A 22,030-nucleotide genomic window follows, 5' to 3' on the forward strand; every position below is an offset into this window, starting at 1 on the left:
CCCACTTTACAGATGAGGAAGCCAAGGCACAGAGAGGTTAAGTAACTAATGTGTACTATAACAGGATACCACCTTACATTACTGCTTTACTGTTCTCCCTTAAAATGTTGAAATCCTTAAAGGCAGAAACCACATTTGCTCATAATGTACTTCTAAATGGTAAATCAAAGTGTGGAAAAGTCTACAGAAACTGGGCACTTGGGGATTTTATACTGGACTTAGCCCTCTGGGTCCTGCATCCTCCCATGGATGCCTATTTAGCCACTGGTCAATAGCCATTCTGAGCTGGGGATATGGCTCAAGGGAAGAGTTCTTGCCTTGCATGCATGAGGCTCCAGGTTCGATTCCCAGCACACACACACACACACACACACACACACACACAGAATCATCCTTTCTGTTTCAGGGCTGGGCTGTTCATACAGATGAGGTTGGCTCATGTGACACCACAGGACTCCACTCAAGAGGTGGAGCCCATAGGAAGCTGCCCAATGACATACTGGGCATGGGCATTGGACGTGCTGTGATCAGGAAAAGTTGTCAGCATATAGGAAATGATATGCAAAATAGAGAGGCAGGCAAGTATCACCTGTGCCATTGCAGACAGACAACAGTGTTACACACTGATCAAAATGCTCTGGGGTTGTTTTTAAAGCACGGGATTAAGGAGGAGGACAGACTAGTGATTCTGCTTCACCATTTCCTAACGTAAAGGAAACAGTTAACAACATCCAACAACAAGAGGGACCTACATTGGGCTTGATAATGATTTGGTCTCCTCTCAGTTGTGATTATATCACAGCCATAGCTAGGCATGGTGGCCCACTCCTGTAATCCCAGCACTTGGGAGACTGAGGCAAGAGGATAGTCCGAGGTCAAGGCTAGCCTGCGCTACAAAGTGAATTCAGGCCAACCTGGACTATGTAGCAAAACTGTGTAAAAAAACAAACAAAAAAAAATACTATGTCATAGCCATGAAACAGTGGGAGAAACACCTGCCTCCTAGGTTGCTCTAAGGGTCAAATAAGAAAATGGACATAAAAGTGCCTTATCAATAACAAAGCTCCAGACACCTTAGGGGTTACCATTATTCACAACCACCTCTGACACCGGTGGCTCAACCCATCACTCCTTACCCGGCATGCACCAGCATGTATGAGAGGAACCTCCAGGCTTCCTCCCTCTTGTCGGGGCGGTAGGTCAAGGGACTCTCTACGATGCCTGTGTCCAAGGTGATCCACTGTTTCTGGGGTTTCCACACCGCATAGTAAATGAACACTGCCAGCTGACAGGAGGGGCAGACAGGAGCATTAGCCACAACTTCTCCAGAGACTGGCCCCCCACGGCCCCTGGGCTGTGTTGCAGTGAGGAGCTCTCTGGTGGGGTCACAAGATGACAGCAATTGAGTTTCTCCACCCTCCCGCACTGTGGTTGAATCCTGCTTCGAGCTGTGTTGAGAGCAGCACACTGTAAAGAAGACTCTTTCTAAATTCCTTTTCTTCTGCTCTTCGACACCTACCGTCTAGCACTGTTCTCTAACACTCTTAGCTTCTTCCCTACCCGCTGCCTTCACCTTTACAGCCCCACCATTTGATCTTTCATTGACAAGTCCAGTTTTTGTTATTGATCTTTTGAGACAGAATCTTGTTATGCAATTCAGGCTGGCCTTGAGCTCACTATGTAGCCCAGGCTGGCCTCGAACTCACAGCAATCCTCCTGCCTCAGCCTTCCAGATGCTGGGACTACAGGCAGGAGCCATCATGTCTAGCTCACAAGTACAGTTAATATGAAAGTAAGTCAATACTGGTTTCCAAAGATTACAATAAGAAAAGAGGAAAATGGTAACTCTACAGTGAATAAACTCTGAAAATATATATAGTAACTTTATACTGGCACAAACAGTAACTTCACAATGGTTATACTGCCTTGATCAAGGGGTGAAGGTCAGTGCCCCAGGGATGTTCTCTACTTCCTGAGGTGATGTGAGAAGGGCACTTTGCTTCTTTGCTGCTCTTCCCCTAAGCCTGTAACTCCAGTCTAATCATGAGAAAAGTATCAGACAAGCCAGACTGGGAGGGTACCCCAAGGACACCTGACCAGTATTGTTGGGAGCCGCAGCCCCGAGCCCGGTCGCCTCACTTGGCGGACGTGAGGCCTGTAGTAAAGAGTGAGGCCTGAGGTAGATTACCCCTCCCATCGAATATGCTAGTTTCCTGCTTACCGCGTAAACAACCCGCTCAACAATATAGTCTGCCTGGCAACTGATGATGTTAGCCAATCAGCTTGCCTTGCTTACTTTAACATGATTGGACACTGTACCCGTATATATACCGGTGCCACCCCTGGGCGGAAGAAAAAGCCAGATAGAAGCCCGAAAGTAGAAGCCCAAAAGGAGCCGCGGAGAGCGGACCGGTAGAGGCTTTGGGGCAGGCTGAAGCACAAAAGGAGCCGCGGGGAGCGGACCAAAGGAGGCTTCAGCTGGGAGAACCCAGGGCAGGCTGTACGGAGAAGAAGAATAAAAAGAAAAGGTTGTCCACTACCAGACTGTGTCGTGTGTCCTTCCTGCCGGCCGGGAGCGGACATCGACATTTGGAGGCCCGCCCGGGGACTGATCACCCCCGAGACGTGGAAGTGGACAACGCTCCAGTACAGAGCTGCGAGACAGGTGAGTTGGGGATAAGCCTGGGCTCTGGGTGGCGCGCACCTACAGGGCTTTTAGACTCCCCTCAGGCTCACGCGTAAGTGGCGGATTCCTTGGGCCTCACGCGGTGAGTAACATATTAAAAGATGGGAAACATGTTAGGTAGCGGCACTAAGAGCGAGGGTGGTTGTGGAGAAAGCTCTCAAGAGCTTACAAAAGTATGCAGGGTATCTGAGCAGGCCCAGTCAGGGAGCTCCCGAGAGGTGTCTGTCAAGGGGAACAAGGATGCTAAGGAGGAGGACGGGGCTCTAGCCTCGGAGTCGTCTGACTCCGAGGACGAGGGAAAGTTGAATGGCAAGGAGGCCAAAGAGACCAGCTGTCAGGAGCCTAAATCGCTCAATAAGGAGTCGCAGGGTTCTTTTCCAGCGTTGCCCCGCGAATTGCGCTCTGCTCAACCTGGTCTGCGGAGGAGTAGAGAGCTCCTGAGCGCTCCCCGGCGCGAGAGGGAGGCGAAGCCTTCCGCCCCACCTTGGGGGCCGTTTCCGGAGGCGATCCCTCGCCGCGGGGCGGCCGCCCGGGAGCTCCCTTCCTCTTCGCCAGAACAGGAAGTGATGCACGGGCCCCCATTTTCCGCCCAATCACGGCCGCTGTCTTATGCTCCGCCGCCGGCAGGTCGGTATTTTTACAGGCGGCTTTGGCAGGGGGGACGCTTGTCTCATGAGGTACATCCACCTGGGATAGATAGTGACCCCTACGAGATATTTCCTGTACAAGTAGCTATGGGCCAGGGACGCAATGTATGGGAGCCTTTTGAGATAAAGCAGATTAGAGAGCTTAAAAATGCAGTTACAACTTTTGGGCCGACTGCGCCTTACACCATTGCCATGCTGGAGAATCTGTCTTCTGGGCCCCTCACCCCCGCGGACTGGATTCAGCTAGCAAAGGCGTGTCTGCCCTCGGGTAGTTACCTGGATTGGCGAGCCTGGTATGCAGAGTTCTCTGCCGAGCAGGCTGAGAAAAACGCCAATCGAGGAAACCGGGGGTGGAACAAGGAAATGCTTATGAGAGAAGGTCGGCACGCTGATGACCAGACCCAGTTCCCCGGCGCTGTCTATGAGCAAATCAATGCCATAGGACTCCGCGCCTGGAAGCAAGTAAGTGGTGCTGGAACAGCCTCCTTGTGTCTTTCAAAAATAATTCAGGGTACCACAGAGCCATTTGTTGACTTTGTGGCCCGAATACAAGATGCTGCCGATAAGATATTTTCTGATCCGGGAGTGGCTCAACCGCTGGTAAGACAGCTGATTTTTAAGCAATGTACAAAGGAGTGCAAGGCAGCGATAGCTCCTCATAAGAACAAGGACCTCAATGCCTGGATTAGGATATGCAGAGAGATAGGGGGGCCGCTCTCCAACTCGGGAGTGGCTGCTCTCCTGGCCGCGGCTATACAGCAGAGGGGACCTCGCGGGTCAGGAGGGGAATGTAAGGCTAAAGGGTGTTTTGCCTGCGGGGAGCCAGGACACATTAAACGTCACTGCCCAAACAATACAGATGCTAGGCCTCGTCCTAGGAATAAAGAGCCATATGTTTGTGGGCGATGCAAGAAGGGATCACACAAAGCTGAGGAGTGTAGGTCGGTCTTTGATGCTCAGGGCAACCGTATTTGTGGACAAGATGCTAGAGAGCCAAAAAACGGCCAGAGGGGGCCCCCTTCACAGACGGGCCCCCGCCCCAGAGACAGGACAGCTCAGGGTGGCAGCCTTCAACAAGGGCCACCCCTGGGTCAGCAGGTGTGGACCTCAGTGTCGCCTCCAGACTTATATGGGTGTTCATCTTGTCATTTGTCACTCAGCACCCTATAATTTTTCCAAAGGTTACTGCCTCTGAGCCATTAGTCCCAGCAACTACAATATACACAGATGGCTCTAAGACGGGGATAGGCGCCTATGTGATCCTAGGCAAGCCCCCGGTTACCATACAATTTGAACCAGATCAGCCTCAGGTGGTGGAACTGCAGATCGTTAAAATGATTCTTAAACGGTTCTCAGAGGCCATTAACATTGTCTCCGATTCTAGGTATGTGGTCAATGCTATGCAAGTGCTTGAGACTGCCGGTTTAATTAGATCCACTTCCACAGTGGCTGGACTGTTCCTGTCTATCCAGACATTGCTTCAGAACAGACACCATAAGGTCTTCACCACCCACATAAGAGCACATACATCCCTGCCAGGGCCCATGACACAGGGGAATGCGGCTGCTGACACTGCCACTCGCCCGTTATAGATTTTTACCTTACTAACACCAATCGAGCGAGCCCGTGCCTTCCATGATAAATTTCATGTTAATGCCAGGACACTAGCAAACCATTTCCATGTTTCTAGAACAGATGCACGAGATATCGTGCGACTATGTGACTCCTGTGCCACATACAAACCTGCCATACCGATGGGAGTAAACCCTCGAGGTTTGATCCCTGGTGATGTTTGGCAGATGGACATCACACATATACAGGAGTTTGGGACTCTTAAATATGTTCATGTTTCCACAGACACCTGTTCTCGCGTCATATTTACAACAGCAGAAACAGGTAAAAAAGTGTCTAATGTGATCAATCATTGCCTGGCGGCTTGGGCCGCATGGGGCAAACCAAAAATATTAAAAACTGATAATGGACCAGCCTATATAGGCAAAGCCTTCAATGAGTTCTGCAAAATGATAGAGGTTCAATTAAAACATGGTATCCCATACAATCCCCAAGGTCAAGAAATCATTGAGAGGGCTCATAGAAGCCTCAAAGAAATTTTACAAAAACAAAAAGGGGGAGTAGGCCAAGGCCTGGCCCCAAAGGCACGATTATCCATGGCACTATTCACACACAATTTTTTAAATTTAAATAATGATAATCGCTCCCCAGCTGTGGAGCACTGCAACCCTTCCCCCAACCATAAAGGGTGGGTGAAGTGGAAAGATGTCCTGACAGGACAATGGATGGGCCCGGATCCGGTAATCAGCTGGAACCGAGGCGCGGTTTGTGTTTTCCCACAGGAACCGGGACGAGAACCACTGTGGATACCGGAGAGACTGACACGGGCAACAAAGCCCTCGACTGAAGATCAGACCTGCCCTACTGGAGATCCATCACAGACCAACCAACAAGATGAATAGAAATAGCGGTAGCCCGAAATGGACAAGAAGATCCTCAGGCATATGCATGGCTCGCTCGCCTAGCCTACGACCGAGTCTAGGGACGGTGAGCTTCCCACACTCCTCCTCTAAAAAATTATGATATAGCAGGGTAGATGAGTCAATGACGGGTAAGAGCGTGCCTCCCCAGCATGACTCGACCTAAGCCAGGCCCTACCCCATCCTGCACGTAAGCCGCTGGACTGTTAGATGCTGCCCAGGTCTAAATTTCTCTCCGAGGGGATTTCTTTACGGAGAGGAAATGAGTACAAGCTTGTGTGCATCCAGGTTCCGTCCAGTTTGTGCCTGGCCCTAGAAAAAGGACGAGGGCCTCAGGGCCTTGACAGACCATGGGACGGCCGACCAGGGTCTAAGCCAAGGACCTACGGTGGGCCTACGCATAGGGCATAAGCCTCTGCACCCAGTCCAGAAAGGGCTACGATGCGCACATTCATAAAAAATAAAAAAGGGGGAGATGTTGGGAGCCGCAGCCCCGAGCCCGGTCGCCTCACTTGGCGGACGTGAGGCCTGTAGTAAAGAGTGAGGCCTGAGGTAGATTACCCCTCCCATCGAATATGCTAGTTTCCTGCTTACCGCGTAAACAACCCGCTCAACAATATAGTCTGCCTGGCAACTGATGATGTTAGCCAATCAGCTTGCCTTGCTTACTTTAACATGATTGGACACTGTACCCGTATATATACCGGTGCCACCCCTGGGCGGAAGAAAAAGCCAGATAGAAGCCCGAAAGTAGAAGCCCAAAAGGAGCCGCGGAGAGCGGACCGGTAGAGGCTTTGGGGCAGGCTGAAGCACAAAAGGAGCCGCGGGGAGCGGACCAAAGGAGGCTTCAGCTGGGAGAACCCAGGGCAGGCTGTACGGAGAAGAAAAATAAAAAGAAAAGGTTGTCCACTACCAGACTGTGTCGTGTGTCCTTCCTGCCGGCCGGGAGCGGACATCGACACAGTATGATGCAAGATTATCAAAGTCAGCCAGGCGTGGTGGCACATGCCTGCAACCTGAGCACTCGGGAGGCTGAGGCAGAAGGATCACCACAAGTTCGAGGCCAACCTGGGCTACATAGTGAGTCCAGGTCAGCCTGAACTATATGGCAAGACTCTGCCTCAAAAGACAACAACAAAAATTATCTAAGTCACAAAAAATGATGACTGAGAAACTGTCAAAGATCAGAGAAAACAAGGGAGACATGGTCATCAGACGCAGTGTGAAGCTCTGTGTTGGAGGAGACCGGAGGGACAGAAAGAAGATATTAGCAGAAAGAGTGGTAAAATCCAAGTAAAGTCGGGGTTAGTTAATAGAACAGGTTGACCATCTCTGCTCTGAAAATCTGAAATCCAAATTGCTCCCAAAATCCAAAAATATTTTTGAGTATCATGTTGGTGCTCAAAAAGTTTCAGATTTTGGACCATTTTGGGTTTCAGACTTCCAGATAGGGGATATTGAATGGGTAAAGTCTATGTATGCAAATATTCTGAAAGCAGAAAATCTCTAAACTCTGCAACACTCTGGTTCCAAGCATTTCAAACAAAGGATACTCAACCCATTATATACAAACCTTAGTTTCCTAGTTTTGATCGATGTGCTATGGAATTATAAGATAGTAACAGCTGGAGAAATTACATAATAGGTGTTCAAGAACTCTCTATTTACCTTGGCAATTGTTCTATAAATTAAAATTATTCCAAAACAAGAGTTTACTTAGGGAGTAGGAACATAGCTTAGTGGTACAGTGCCTGCAAGGTTTGATCTCCAAAACGGCCAGTTAAAAAAATCACTTAAAAAGTACTAAAAGCAGATCTTCTGTAGGAGGCAGGTATCTTACAGCTGCTCCTGATCCTCCTACAGGAAACGGCCTGCCCGTAGCATTTACTGTCTAACAGTGGTGTTTTAGCCACATTGGCACCCCATTCCCTTGTTCTCCACCCCTCTTCCCAGACCTTCTCAGTCCCTGATAAGGAAGCAGAGATATCAATGGGATTTAAAAGGTTTACATTGGGGATGTCATAATGCCCCTTAGGTCACATCCCACGGGCAGCCATGCTCTGAGATGTTGCCATAGGACATCACAGGACAGCACAGTAGAAAATGTTCTTCTTCCTGAGGCTCAGGAGCTTGGCTTTGGCATGGTCAGTAAGACCTGCCCTTGAGTGAGTCATCCACCTCCAAGTCAGCTGCCCAGACCAGAGTCAGAGAACACGCCCTCTGCTGCCCAAAATAGACATCCTCAAAGGATCTCACTTTTCTGCTCTGAAATTTGAGGCAGCCTATGATTCTGCTATACATACAGCCCCATACAGACCTTGCCAACCAATCTAAATTAGTTTATAAGAAACTGATCTACAACTCCAAGTTTCTTTGGTTTCTGAAGACCCAACCATCTATGATGAAAGGAAGCCACTGAAATCTCAAGTCACTGCTGGGCGGGAGATTAGAGAATGAAACCCAAACCTTGGCTGGGAAACCCAAACGTGGGAAGCCAGGAAAGGCCGCTCCAGGAGGGGTGGGGTGAAGGCTCGGCATGTGCTGCCCCTTCCCTGCCAACCCCTCTTCATCCCGCCCCAGCCTCTTCTCCCAGACCTAGGTCTTGCCCCTACTCAGCCTGCACCTCCGGTGGGAACACAGGCTGTGCCTGCTGCATGTACCTCAGCCAGGCTGATGGAGATGATGAACACGGGCGGGGGCAGGCAGTTCGCTCTCTCCAGGTAAGTTCTCCGGACAGGTTCAGGAAGCATCCACTTGGAGATGATCCTGTGGACCTTCTTGCTCTTGCAAAGAGAGCTATGGTCTCCATGCTCTCCCAGCTTCTCTTCCTCCAGCTCTTCTTTTCTCTCTCTGTCCGTATTGACATTCATGCTCTCCATCTCCATGTCATGGGCAGCAGCCATTGCCCCGGGTCCTCCCTCCACCTGCAAGAGACAGGAGCATCAGGGAGACATGGCGACCCTTTGGTCTCCAGGCTGTGGCTCTTTCCTGGGCTCCCCAGTGCAGCAGCTGTTTTCCCAGACCTTTTCCGTGTGTTGATGGAAGACACAGAGAGATGATCAAAAAGATATGAACTCCTAAATGACCCAAAATAAAGTTTTCACTTTTCAAAAAATTGTTTTTATTAAAAATGTAGACTCTAGTACTCCCATGCATTAGGCACGTAATAAATTTTGTGTGTTCTTTTCTCTCTGTAAGTTAATTAAATAAAATTTTAAAAAGGAAGTATGGCAGCTCACATATATAATCTCAACTGCTTGAGAGACTAAGGTAGGAAGATCTCAAACCCAAAGCCAGCCCGGGCAATTTAGCAAAACCACATCTCAACAAATAAAACGGGCTGGGGATATAGATCAGTGGGTACATGAACAAGACTCTGGGTTCAGGCACTAATATCATTTTTTAAAATATTTTAAATAAAAATAAAAAGCATGAACCAGTCAGAAAGGTGACACAGGTCTGTAATCCCAGCACTCAGGTAGGCAGAGGCAGGAGTATCACAAGCTCTAGGCCAGCCTAAGCCACACAAGAAGACCTTGTGTGCAATAAAACCCAACACATACCCTGGAGCCAGATGCCCCACAGCAGCTGTAAGATAGCCTTACATTAGGCACTTAATTTTTCCAAGCCTCGAGTTACATTTTTCAAAACAAACTACAATAAAATACACATAAGATAGAATTTATCATTTTAAACATTCAGAGTATACAACCCAGTAGCATCAAGTATAATACAGTGTTGTGTAACCATCACCACTACCTACTTCCAAAGCTTTCTCGTCATCCTACCCAACAGCCCCCAACCCACTGCACTCACTACCCCAAACCCTCTCACCCCAGGCTCTGGCAACCACTGACTGCTTCCTGTCCCTGCAGATTCACCTGCTCTGAAGAGCTTAGATAAGTGGGACCCTAGAATGTGTGCCCTTTGGTATATGACTACGTTCACTTAGCAGTGATGATGTCGAGGTTTACCTATGTTGCACATGAACCAGAATCCCCTTCTCTGCATTATAAGCACTGTTATGGACACACCATATTTTGTGTGGCCATGCCTCTGCTGATGGACACTGGGTTTTTTTTCCACCTTTGAGCTATTGTGAATGAGCTGCTAGGAACACCCTGGTACAAGTTTCTGGTTAAATACCTGTTTTTAATTCTTAAGGACACAGTTCTGTGGGTGGCACTGCTGGGTCAGATGGCGAGCCCTGCACTCACTGGGAAACCCTCAGATGCCAGCGTAAAGGAGAGGTGCCAGTGGTTACCTCACAGCACTGTTGAGAAGACTATTGGAGAAAATGCAAGTGAAGCACTTGGAATAGTAGCTGGCGTACTGTAAAGCACTCTATAATTATTAGTTATCAATGGCAGTGGGCAGGTGGTAGCTGTGTAGATGGATGGATGGATGGGAGTGAAGGGTAGAACTGAGCCTGGGGTCTCCTCTCACAGGCAGTTTACTGGGAATCAGATCAAATTAAATGTATTTCCAAGTGAATCTCATTAGATAACTTTCCACATTGCAATATGTTCTATCAATGGATTTAGAAAGAAAGAATTATTTTTCTTTTTCTGAAGCAATTTTTTTAAAGTTTCTTGAGACAGAATCTTGCTCTAATACAGGCTGTCCTGATCTCACTGTGTAGCCTAGCCTGGCCTCCACTTCACAGCGATCATTGTGCCTCAGCCTCCCAACTCCTGTCTGCATCAATTTTTCTGCAAATAAAAGCTTTTCCCATCCCCCACATCTACTTCCTTCTTAGGGGTGCACATCCCCAGGTCACCCGTAGGCTATTTTATTCCTTGAATATTGTGTGATCATGTGACACAATATTCAAGGTAGTATCATGTGATAGTTACTTCTAATTTTACCACTCTTAATTGACAAAGTTACAGTATAGATATACCATCAGCAGACTTTAATTACAGATAGTAAAGCATTTAAGAAATAAGTTCATTCACAACATTCTGGGAGGCTGAGGCAGGAGGATGCCAAGCCCAAGCTCAGCTTGGGCAACTTAGCAACTCAGGAAGACCCTGTCTCAAAAAAAAAAAAAAAAAAAAAAAAAAAAAGGCTGTAGATGTAATCATTTAGCAGAGTCTAAGTAAGTCCCACTGTGAATTTAAATACCATACGTGATCATTTTATAAGAAAATAAACTTCCACATTGTTAACAATATAATGTGGCATTTCTTAAAGTAGCTAGGAAAATAAGTTACATTTTGCTCTAGATTTTCTCTTCAGATTTCAGGGGCTAAGGATATAGCTCAGTGCCCCCAAACAAAGTAGATTTCAAAACTTCCAGAAATGTTCTGACTTCAAACTCATCCTTTTGGGTACACAAGTGCCTAAGCATACGTCTTGTGCTGGGACGGTGTCTGCCCCACGTGGACAGGTCAAGTCCCATCGCATGTCGGTGGTCTTCCTTGGCACACACAATGAAGAGATCTGATACAGAATTCTAGCAACTCGAGCTGAGCCCGCTGGTGGTGACTTGCTGCCTCTCATCTCCACTTCTCATCAGTCACCATCGCACCTGTTGCTGCCTGTCTGTTTCCCTGGCCCCCGCACAGGTGCTCCTCCCATCCCCGATGTTCCTGTCCCTCCCACTCCTGCTTCTCCCCTGTCCCACGCCTGCATTTCTGAATGCAGTTAACCACCCTGGGAATGTCACCAGTCACACTGGCTACAGTGAGAAAGGCTACATTCTACACTGGCCAGGCTGGGTGGGGAGGGTTGCAGTGTGTGGATACAAATTAATGCTATCACCTGCAAGGCAACAGGCAGCTTCTATAAACACAAAATGCATATATCTTTGACATAACATCTTACTTCTAGAATTTTATCCAGCAAAATGTATGAAATACTCAAAGCTAAGACAGCGTGGTGGCACATGCCTGTAGTCTCAGAACTTGGGGGACTGAGGCAGAAGGATCACTGTGAGTTCAAGCCCAGCCTGGGCTACATAGCAATACCTTGTCTCAAAAAAAAAAAAGAGTACACAAAGCTATAGACCAAGGATGTCCAGAGCAGAAATACTTATACAAGTGAGAAATTATAAGCAACCTGAGGGACTTCAGAAGGGTTGCCACATCTTCTGACCATTCTAATTCTTCAGCAGTTCTTCCTCACACTGTGTTGAAACCTGCTCACCTGGACATCTAGTCCTGGGTGCAGGGTTTCCTCAGTGGGGCCTCACGAAGCAAATCTGATCTAAGGTCGCTAATTGTGTCTTTGCTTGGGCGTGCTTGCCAATGCATATTAACTCCAAGTTCTCTAGGTAAAAGTTGGGATACAAGATCAAGAAGTGTCAGAACTTTGGGAGGACCAACTGTATAGACCAGGATCCTCAAAATAAAACAGTTGGCGATGATCACATGATAGTCTCACTGAGATAAAAAGCGTCCACAGCTGTCCAGTTATTTACTTGGCCTCTCTCTGCCACAGTCACACTCATTAAGGTTATTTACTGCTGGACTTGCTTTCTTACTCACTAAGCAAAGAGCACGCAGGTTTCTTGGTGTTTTTTAAATGCTGGTATGATGTCATGCCACACCTCCTACCTCATATCTGTAGCAAGTTGCTGCTGCCCACTCTTTGTTGAAATGCCACACACATGCAGATCAACACTGGGTGGCACCACCATGAAATGTACTTACTCTGCCAAGAGGAAAAGGGGGTAATCATTAGGATGCTCTAGCCTTCTGGTTGAAAACGGCAGTGTTCCTCTTGCACATCAAGAACAAAACCCTTCCTGCATGATGGGTAAGTGTTCTTAGGAAGACACATGAAAGATCTTTCTGACTTCCTAATCTTGCCTAATGTAAGCATTGCATGTGTTATGAGTCACTGAGCCAGTTTGTTGGACAAAGATTAGGAGGACAAGACTGTGCTTGTTTGCTCAAAATAGTTGTCTTCCTTTTAAAAAAAAAAATCACTGGCAAAGAGATTCATAGCCAGACACGGCAGTGTGTACCTGTAATCCCAGCACTTGGGAAGCTGAAGCAAGAGGCTCCCACACCCAGACCCTGTCAGAGAGCAAGACAGAGGCAGAGTCAGACAGGGGTTCACATAAGAGACCCTGGACATTAGCAAGCGATTTTTTTCCGAAGAACTTTCAGACACCCTGATTCACTATGTATCACACATATCTTCCAAAATTACATTGTAAACTATAGCCAGAATTTTTTAAAGGTTGTGAGGTTCTACATTTATTAGAAGTAGGAAAAGAAACATTATCTTCCAAGCCAGTTTGGGCCAATTAAAAGTAAGAGAAGAATGTACTCTACAGGGTAACAATGGACCATCATGAAAGAGAGAATACAGTGGTCTAGCCAGAAATTTTTAAGTGATTGCATTCAGTCCCTACATGATGATGCAAGTACAGAAGTAAAGTTACTTGTAAAGCTCATTGAGGAATTTTAACCATACCGAATAGTTAGCACTTCAAGCCTCAAAGAAAAGAAAAACAATTGGTTAGTTGTATTTCTCTTCATCTTTTGTGAAGTTCCATTCTCTCTACTGAACAGTACACTTTGGCACTGGCTGAGACACTCATCAAAACGACATGCCAAAGCCCTTCTTGTACCTTGCCACAGGGGTCAGAGTGGCATCCAGCATCCAGGCCAGGTGTATCTGTGACAATATGTGCAGGACCATACACAGTAGCATCCCCAGGAACTGCCCTCACCTGGCTCTGGGGTAGGTTATTGGTGCACTTCTTTTTGCCTGGTCTCTGTAGGGCCTTTTCACTACATTCCCTAAACATTTTATCTCATTTTATTTTAAATTTTGAGACAAGGCCTTGCTAAGTTGACATTGTTGTACTTTCTGGTACAACCCTTCACTCTCTAGCACTAAGATTTCTAAGCCAGCAAAGCAGAAGGTTGTGGAAACAGGAAGCAAAAATTTTGCTAAAGAATCACTAGGGGTGATGTTCTGCAGTAGTATTCCCACTTCTACCCTTGATTCCTGGACTCATGAATCTTGACTGTAGGAGACACAGTACCAAATAGTGGATGTTGTTTCAAAGCATATGCAGCCTTTTGAAGAACTTTGCCCCAACTCGGCAAGCTACTGTCATCTAGCTGGTATTGTAACTGGATCTGCAAAAGACCACTTTCTATCAACCCAACTGCTTCTGGATGGTGAGGAACGTGGTAAGACCAGTGAATTCCATAAGCATAAGAGCATTGTCTCACTTCTTTGTCCCTAAAATGTGTTCCTTGGACAGAGGCCACGTCATGTGGAATTCCATAATGATAGATAAGGCATTCTGTAAGTCAATGGATGGTGGTTTTGGTAGAAACATTACATGCAGGGAAGGCAGATCTAAATCCAGAATAAGTATCTGTACCAGTAAGGATAAAGCACTGTCCTTTGCATGATGAAAGTGGTCTAATATAATCAACCTGTCACCAACTCACAGGCTAATCATCCCGGAGAACAATGCCATATGGGGGACTCAGTGTTGGTATCTGCTGGTGGCATATTGGACATTCAGAAGTATCTATGGCCAGATCAGCCTTGGTGAATGAGAGTCCATGTTGCTGGGCCCATGCATAACCTCCTTTCCTGCCACCATGGCCACTCTGTTCATGATCCCCCTGAGCAATGGCAGGGGTGGGGGAAGAAAGAGCTTGGCTGCTATCTGTAGAACAGGCTAGCCTAGCCGCTAGATTGTCAAAAGCCTCTTCTGTCAAGGTCATTTCTTGGTGAGCATGGAAGATAAATATTGTTACAGCCTTTGCCCATATGGAGAGGTCTATTCACATAACTCTTCCCCAAATATCTCTGTCATCAATTTGCCAGTCATGTTCCCTCCAAGTTTCTGATCATCTGGCCAGACCATTGGTTACAGCCCATGAATCAGTATACAGTTGCACATCTGACCATTTTTTCTTCCAGGTGCATGACCTGAAGTTCTGACTACTGTGACAATTTCCTTTCACCACTGTCCTCCAGGGATGTCCTGGAATGCTGCAGCTGCCCACTAGCAGGTGGTACTTGCATAAGATGTGGAATTATCCATACAGGAAGCACCAGACTTTTCTTCTGACAGCTGATCATATGATATGGCTCATGAGGCCACAGGTGCATGCTGGGAAACAAAAGCAAGAGTAGGAGCCATGGACATCTAGGCAACTTCTTTATGGAACTTACTTATACCCTCTGGACCTGTTCTGGCTCAACCATGTATGTACCATTTCCATTTACTAATGGACTGTTACTATGCACAACCAACTTTGTGGTTTAGTGAATCAGATAATGTCCAGCTCATAATAAGAAACTCAGGTCACATGGTAACCTGGTGTCCTATGGCCAAGCATTCAGTCATAGGTCAAGAGCTGTTTTTCAAAGGGAAGGTAGTTGTCTTCAGATAATGGCAGAGCCTTGTTCCAAAATCCTAAAGACTTCCACTGCAACTCAACTGCCAGAGATTCCAAACAGCATCCCTACTTGCCACTGATACTTCAAGTACCAGTGGATCGGCTGGATCATATGGCACAGCAGCCTGGACCTGTTGAGAGCCTGCTCTTTCCTGGGTCCCACTCAAAATTAGTAGCTTTCTGAGTCACTCAGTAAATTGGCTGGAGTAAAACACCATTGTGAGGAATGTGTCATCTCCAAAATCCAAATACACCCACTAGGAGCTGTGCCCTTTTTACAATTGTAGGAGGAGCCAGATGCAACAATTTATCTTTTACCTTAGAAGCGATATCTCTACGTATCCCAAACCATTGGACCCCTAAAATTTCACTGAAGTGGAGGGATGTTGAATTTTAGTTGGATTTATTTCCCATCCTCTGGCTCACAAAAGCTTTACTAACAAATCCAGCATGGTTGGAACCCAGAGTGACTAGTCGAATCATCATAGTATCATCAGTGTAGTAGACCAGTGTGTACCTCATGGGAGAAAAAGGCATCAAAATCCCTGCAAACTAAATTGTGGCACAGGGCTGGAGAGTTTATATAACTCTGAGGTAGGACAGTGCAGGTGTATTTCTGATCTTACCAGTTGAAAGCAAATTTTCAATCTGTCCAAGCAAGGGCATCACATCTGGTATAACAGTGTAATCAGTCATCACTTGATTTTATTTATAGTAATCCACTGTCATTCTCCACCCCTTCCTTTTTTGGGGGGTGGGGGGGAAGGAATCAAACTCTCAACCAGGCAAGCACTGTGCTGCTATATCCCTGGCCCTGAGCTACATCCTCAGCCCCCATCCACCTTCTGCATAGGCCAAATGGGAGAATTAAATGGAAATGCACTGAGAACCACCACACCCTCATCCTTGATTAATGTCCTTGATAGGGCACTAATCTCTGCAATCTCTCCAGAGATGCAATATTATTTTTTGTTTACTATTTTACCAGGCAAAGGTAACTCTAACGGCTTCCATTTGACCTGTCCAACCATAATACTCCTCACACTACAGATTAAGGAACCCATATGAAGATTCTGCCAAGTGTGTCTATCCCAATCATGTATTCTGGAACAGGGGAAATGACTACAGGATGGATTGGAGAACTTACTGGACCACTGTGAGTCAGACCTTTGCTAAAACTCCATTGGTCACCTGATTCCATGGCCCTCCTCTTTCTAGAAGGCCACAGTGCCATTTTGAATCTCCTAGAATAAGCATTAGTTCACAAACAGTGTCTGGTAGCCCATGAAATATCTGACCATTTCCCTTCTCTCAATGTACCCTAGTAAAAGGCCTTAGGTTTCTTTGGGGAAGGATGGCAGATTTGACTATATAAAGTTTTGGTGGTACACCAGGGTCTTTTCTCCATGGGATATGGGGTTCTGGGCCTGAAACTGGCTCAAATCTAGGATCTGGCTAAGGGGCTGTAAATGCCTGTTATTATGATTTGAAGTAGGTTTCTGTTCATTTGTACTTAATTTTTTTTTATTCTATAAATCTAGTAAAAGCTTTGTATACTTCGCCTCTATTTCATTTTTGGGAACATCAGGGCTACGCAACGAATGCCATAGGTCTACATGTGTCAGACCATTGTGGTCACTGTTCTGCTTCTGCTGTCCCTTATGGTAAGTATGTACACCTTCCCTCTGGTGATTTAGTGCTGCCACTTGACTCCTGTCACTCCAGCATCCAATTAAACACACCGATCTTAAGTTTCCCAACTGAGTAAGCGTGGTCCCTACTATAAGGTCTGGCATACAGAGAAAAACAGTGACAAGGCTCTTTAGGGGTAACGGTGCTCCCCTCATGAATCTGTTTCTCAAGCTTTAGTAAAGGATTCATTTTCTGGATCATCCCAGTGTGGCAGATTAGGATTAACCTGAGAAATCCATCCCAGCATTCTTATTTCCCTAAGCCTCTAAATCCTCCATCGACAGCGAACAATCAGGATCTCTAATTCATTCACAGTGGACCATCTTTTGACCAATTCTTCTGCCAACCAGTCAAATAAATTACTAATATCTTTTTTTTAACTCCACAAACTGCAACATTAAATTCCAGTCTCTGCTTAACAGGCCCATATCTGACAAACTCTAATCTAAGTGTATGTTACGACCACCGTTATGGGTATGTTTACCCACACCCATGAAATCCATTCTCTCTCTTAAATTCATCAGGTCTCTGCTTATAAGAGTTAGAAAACTCAACAAGTTTTTGGGAAAATAGCAGACCTTCTGACAGCTCTTATTGTGTACATCACCCTTTGGAGCCTTTTGTGATTTGAGCCTGGTATTGGGCTGGAGGTAAAGTGGGTGGTGAGGGTGCGTCCTGAGGGATGTCAGAATTATTATGCTTGGTCAACACTGGGTTAGTTTCCTCTGGTATGCTGGGGGAGACCAACACCACCCGGGGTGGGGTTGGGGATGCCTCCGACGCTGTGGGTGGAGAAATCTCTTCCCCTGCCCAAATAGTCTCATTAGAGTCCAGGAGCTCAACATCTCCCGCCTCATCAGGATTTTCCCAAAAATCCCCATCCCAGTTTGTGGTGTCCTGTTCTTTTCAAATCAGTGTCCTCACCTTGAGGCTGAGCGTTAAACTTACACCATAGTTTAGCCAATCGAATGATGAGGTGTTTGGGTTTCAGCAGCCTCAGCCCTGCGGCTAAAGGAACACACTTAGAAACTTTTTTCAGGACACACTTAGAAACTTTTAAATTCTTTATGTGTGTCTGGATCTGAGAATTTTAGCTCCTTATTTCCCTTTATTAATTTGTCCTCACTGTTAGAAGACATCAAATTCGCTATGGATGTTTTAAGCTTATTGTGTTTCCTTCACTGGTTTGTTCAGAGACGCTAAATGCAACCAGCCAGCACCATTATAATATTTTCCAATCTGCTGAAAATAAAATATCACACATGGAGTTGCTAAACTCCTCACATCTCACAAGTGATGAATTAGGATAATCAAGTGTATGCACACTGCATTTTAAACAGTTCACACCAGGACCATGGGTAGCCCCTACAGAATCAGAATTTCATTTTTACAATTCTGTTTCTCTAGAGCCACTCCCAGAACCAAAATCTGTATCCGTCAGTGCTCACTAGAGAAATAGATTTAATGCAAGATACATAAATATATAAGGATTCTCAAGGTAGGCTTATAATGGCTACCCACAGACGGTAGAGAAATGCTGCACAGTGGAGATTCGAAGGATCCAGTCAAAGGTGGAAGGCCCGGAACTCATGTAGAGTCCCCTGTGAGTCTATCTCAGGAGGCCACAGGCTCTCTGCAGGGAGGCTGCAATATCTGAGCTGAAAGCCAAAAGACAATGTCCAAGGTGAAGGTAAGGCCCGAGCTCCTCTGAAAAAACAGAAGTTAGCCTTCCTGTCTCGTTTCCCTTTTATTCCACTCAGGCAGCAGGCCCATTGGTCGGTGCTGCTCAGACCCTGGCTGGGCCTTCTGTTTTCAGAAAGTCTCTTCAGCCACACCTAAACTATGCTGACCCAATTTTAGTTGGGCATTTCTCACTCAAAGTGACACAATCAATTAACTCTCACAGAGGATGAGAGACGAGCCTGAGCATCTCACCCCAAAGCTCTTATGAGTTCCGACGCCCTCAAGATTTCTAAGCACCGAGTATTTTGGAAGTGAACATCTTCATTTTGCTTATTTGCATATTGTTATATTCCTCTTCTTCTGGGTGCTGAGGCAGACCTACACTAGACCCTGGGAATACCCAAGTGTAAGCTCTAGAAGAATGACACATCACCACTCCTGGGGGGATGAGGCTGGAAGAACCCCTGTGCCCATTGCTACCACAGGAAGACCAGATAAGAACAAGCGCCCTGGGCCTGAGCAAGATTCTGGAGGACTAGGTCAGCTCACCTTCCCTTCTTCGCCGGCCGAGGAGGGCACTGTCAAGGCCAGCATACTTAGGACACTTCTTCTTCAGTGAAAGACACTTTTTTTGGTCATAAGCTGGTGCTGTTTCCAAGCTGCATTCAAACAAGCAGATTTAAATGTCTGGATTGTTCTTTTTTTTTTTTTAAACACAGCTGGTCCAACACATTCATTGGTACCAGGCAGGCCCCTTCCCAGGGTGAGCCCAGCCTTGATGTGGCCAAGGAGCCCAGGAGGCCAGGCAGCCGGCTGTGCAGGGTATACAGGGTGTACCCAATGGCTGCCTGGTGGGGAGGCTTTGGGCAGTGTTGCTAGGCAACCTGGGTAATGGGAGAGGCTGTGGACTGGGCATCTGGGCCACAGAGATTAACAGCTTCCCTCTTCCCACTGCAAACTGTTATTACACCCAGATCCCAAGGCCCCGGCAATTTTTCTGTGGTTATGGCTTGAAAGGATGCTTTTTTAGCTACAGAAATTAAGAACTGGCTTTTCAATATTATGGGCTTGTGATTGTAGTTGCTTTCTTTCTGCTCCATCTCTAAGGACACACTGGGAATAAATAGGCAAGAGATTTAAAAACAAAAGTGCCTTTACGAACCCTCATTTCTAAAGGTTTTTCTTTTTCCTGAAGCAAAGCATACTTAGCCTCCGTGGTGAGAGGAGGAACTAAGATAAGTGAGCCGCTGAGCCTCCCAACGGCTCCCTGCGGTTTAAAGACCCTGCCCCGTGCGTTAAACTTATGAATAAGGAAAATAACTATTCCGAGTGAGTGAAGCCCGAATCCTCACTGCTAACGCGAGGCGAATTTTTGAGTCGGTAAAGGTTGCCCCTAAAGTGACCCGCTTACTTTGCGGGATGCCTGGGAGTGGCGATTTGCCTGCCCCCCCCTCCCCCCGCAAAAAAAGTAGGTTGATCTGAACGGTACCTCGAGGGAGTGCCCTGTGGGGCGCTCTCCCGACCAGGGGCAGCGTACTTAGCTGCAGGCCAGGTACCACCAGCACCACCTACTCTGGGCACCAACGGGCTTCTCGCAAATCCACCCCAGTCTCCAGCATAGAGCCCGTTTGATGTAAGGTGGCAGCTAACTCATAGTTACGTTAAAAATAAAGTGTGGGGCTGGGGATTTAGCTCAGTGGCATAAGTGCCTGCCTGGCAAGTGCAAAGTTGTGAGTTCGATCCCTGGTACCAAAAAAATAAAATAAAATGTAGATTCAGGACTGAGCGTAGCATCGCCGGTGTAGACTGCGCGCCTAAAGACTTTGGGTTAGATGTCCAGCACCACCAAACCAAACCACACACAGTGTCCTGAAATCAGGCGGTATTATGTACTCTAGGCAGATCATCAACCGTATGAAAGAAAGAAAAAAAGAAAGAAAGAAAGAAAGAAAGAAAGAAAGAAAGAAAGAAAGAAAGAAAATAAATAAAAGACCCTGCCTTGACCTTCTCCTGAACCTCTGCCCACTTGTGATGCTGGGGGCAGAGGAAGAGACCAGAGCTTGGCTCACACACAAAAGATTATCATGATGCCTCACCCTTCCTGGTCTACAGAACCATGTCCACTTTTTTTTTTTTTTAATTTTTTTTTTGTCTTTTTCTTTTTTATCGGTACCAGGGATCGAACTCACGACTGCCTGCTTACAAGGCAGGTGCTTATGCCGCTGAGCTAAATCCCCAGCCCTGGTGGATTCTTATGCCAGTGGATCTTGCTGTCCACCCTGTGAGGATATCATAATTATGCCCATTTTTCAGATGAACAGCCAAGACCAAAAGAGACCCTCATGACTGCATATCCAATGACATCAAGCAGAAAGACAAAGCTAGTTATCTGGGTTCAGCTCCTGCACCCCTCCTCATGCATGCGACTCGCTGAGCTCCGTCACACACTGCACACACTGGGGCACCCTGCACGAATATCAGGAATAGTAAAGACAGTACCTGCTGCTGCAGGAGACCTGGGCCTCAGCCTGTGATTTGCACTATCCTAGTGCACCATCATCCACCATCATCCCTCCTGAATGTGATGAGCTTTGATAGGTGCCTTATGTTCACAAAGAAATACAAGTCTGGAAGAAGCCCACAAATCAGGCACACTGCTTAATGAATTTAAAACCCTAGCACTGCAGGGCACGGGCTGAAATAGAACCCCGATCCTGAGCCGTTTCCTCACTAATTCAAGAAACTGGCTCTGTTCAATAGTATCATTTCAGGCTCTTGAGAAAATAAGATCACCTGAACATGGTGGCACAGCCGGGCATGGTGGCGCCTGCCTGTAATCCCAGCACTCAAGAGGCTGAGGCAGGAAGATTGCTGTGAGTTTGAGGCCAGCCTGGAGTACACAGTGAGTTCAAACCCAGCCTGGAACACAAACAGGCCCTGCCTCCAAAAAACAAAACAAACCCCTTGCCCAATCCCGAAACAAAATGAAATTTTTTAAAAATATATGAGAGTGGGGCTGGGGATTTAGCTCAGCGGCATAAGCGCCTGCCTTGCAAGCAGGCAGTCGTGAGTTCGATCCCTGGTACCGATAAAAATGAAAAAGACAAAAAAAAAAAAAAAAAAAAATATATGAGAGAGGCTGAGGGTGGATGGCGATGGTGCTTGCATGAGGCCTGGGTTTGATCCATAGCCCAGCCAACAATTAAAATTAACTGGACTGGAAGGAACACAGCATTTTCAAAATCCTTAAGGGGATTCATGAATACAAGTATGTGAAGGCTTCTGGTGCGCAGTGCACATAAGCACCCCTGGTCCCCGGCACACTGGGGGACAAGGTGAGGGGCTGGTCCTCAGACAAGCAGGGGCAGAAGTGGAGCAGGACACAGGGTTTTAGACTCTTGTGCTGTCAGTGCTCTTTCCACATTCCTCCTCTCCCTTCTTCCT

At 46.8% G+C, this 22,030-nt stretch overlaps 1 protein-coding gene and 1 non-coding gene across 6 annotated transcripts in view; one reads left to right on the forward strand and one right to left on the reverse strand.

The window, feature by feature from the left end:
* Window positions 1–22,030, reverse strand: part of Rhbdl2 (rhomboid like 2) — a 46,599-nt gene that overhangs the window by 18,550 nt on the left and 6,019 nt on the right. For 3 of the 5 annotated variants that reach the window (XM_013142375.2, XM_013142377.2, XM_003462262.4), the window contains exons 2-4: window positions 19,136–19,245; window positions 8,486–8,749; window positions 1,137–1,285 (exon numbers count right to left, since the gene is read on the reverse strand). In XM_013142375.2, the coding sequence (XP_012997829.1) occupies window positions 1,137–1,285; window positions 8,486–8,749; window positions 19,136–19,180 (458 nt within the window). In that variant the 5' untranslated portion in view covers window positions 19,181–19,245. Of the gene's footprint in view, window positions 1–1,136; window positions 1,286–8,485; window positions 8,750–19,135; window positions 19,246–19,748; window positions 19,768–22,030 lie in introns of those variants that run through there. The other 2 variants (XM_063236116.1, XM_063236117.1) reach the window with 2 other exon arrangements.
* On the forward strand, window positions 19,877–20,030 carry LOC111754149 (U12 minor spliceosomal RNA). Its single transcript, XR_002788859.1, has one exon. It is a non-coding gene; the product is annotated as a U12 minor spliceosomal RNA (small nuclear RNA).

This window comes from Cavia porcellus, unplaced genomic scaffold (genome assembly GCF_034190915.1).
Source record: "Cavia porcellus strain 051 isolate PalLab524CR breed Dunkin Hartley unplaced genomic scaffold, mCavPor4.1 scaffold_25, whole genome shotgun sequence".
In the NCBI taxonomy this organism is placed as follows: Eukaryota; Metazoa; Chordata; class Mammalia; order Rodentia; family Caviidae; genus Cavia; species Cavia porcellus.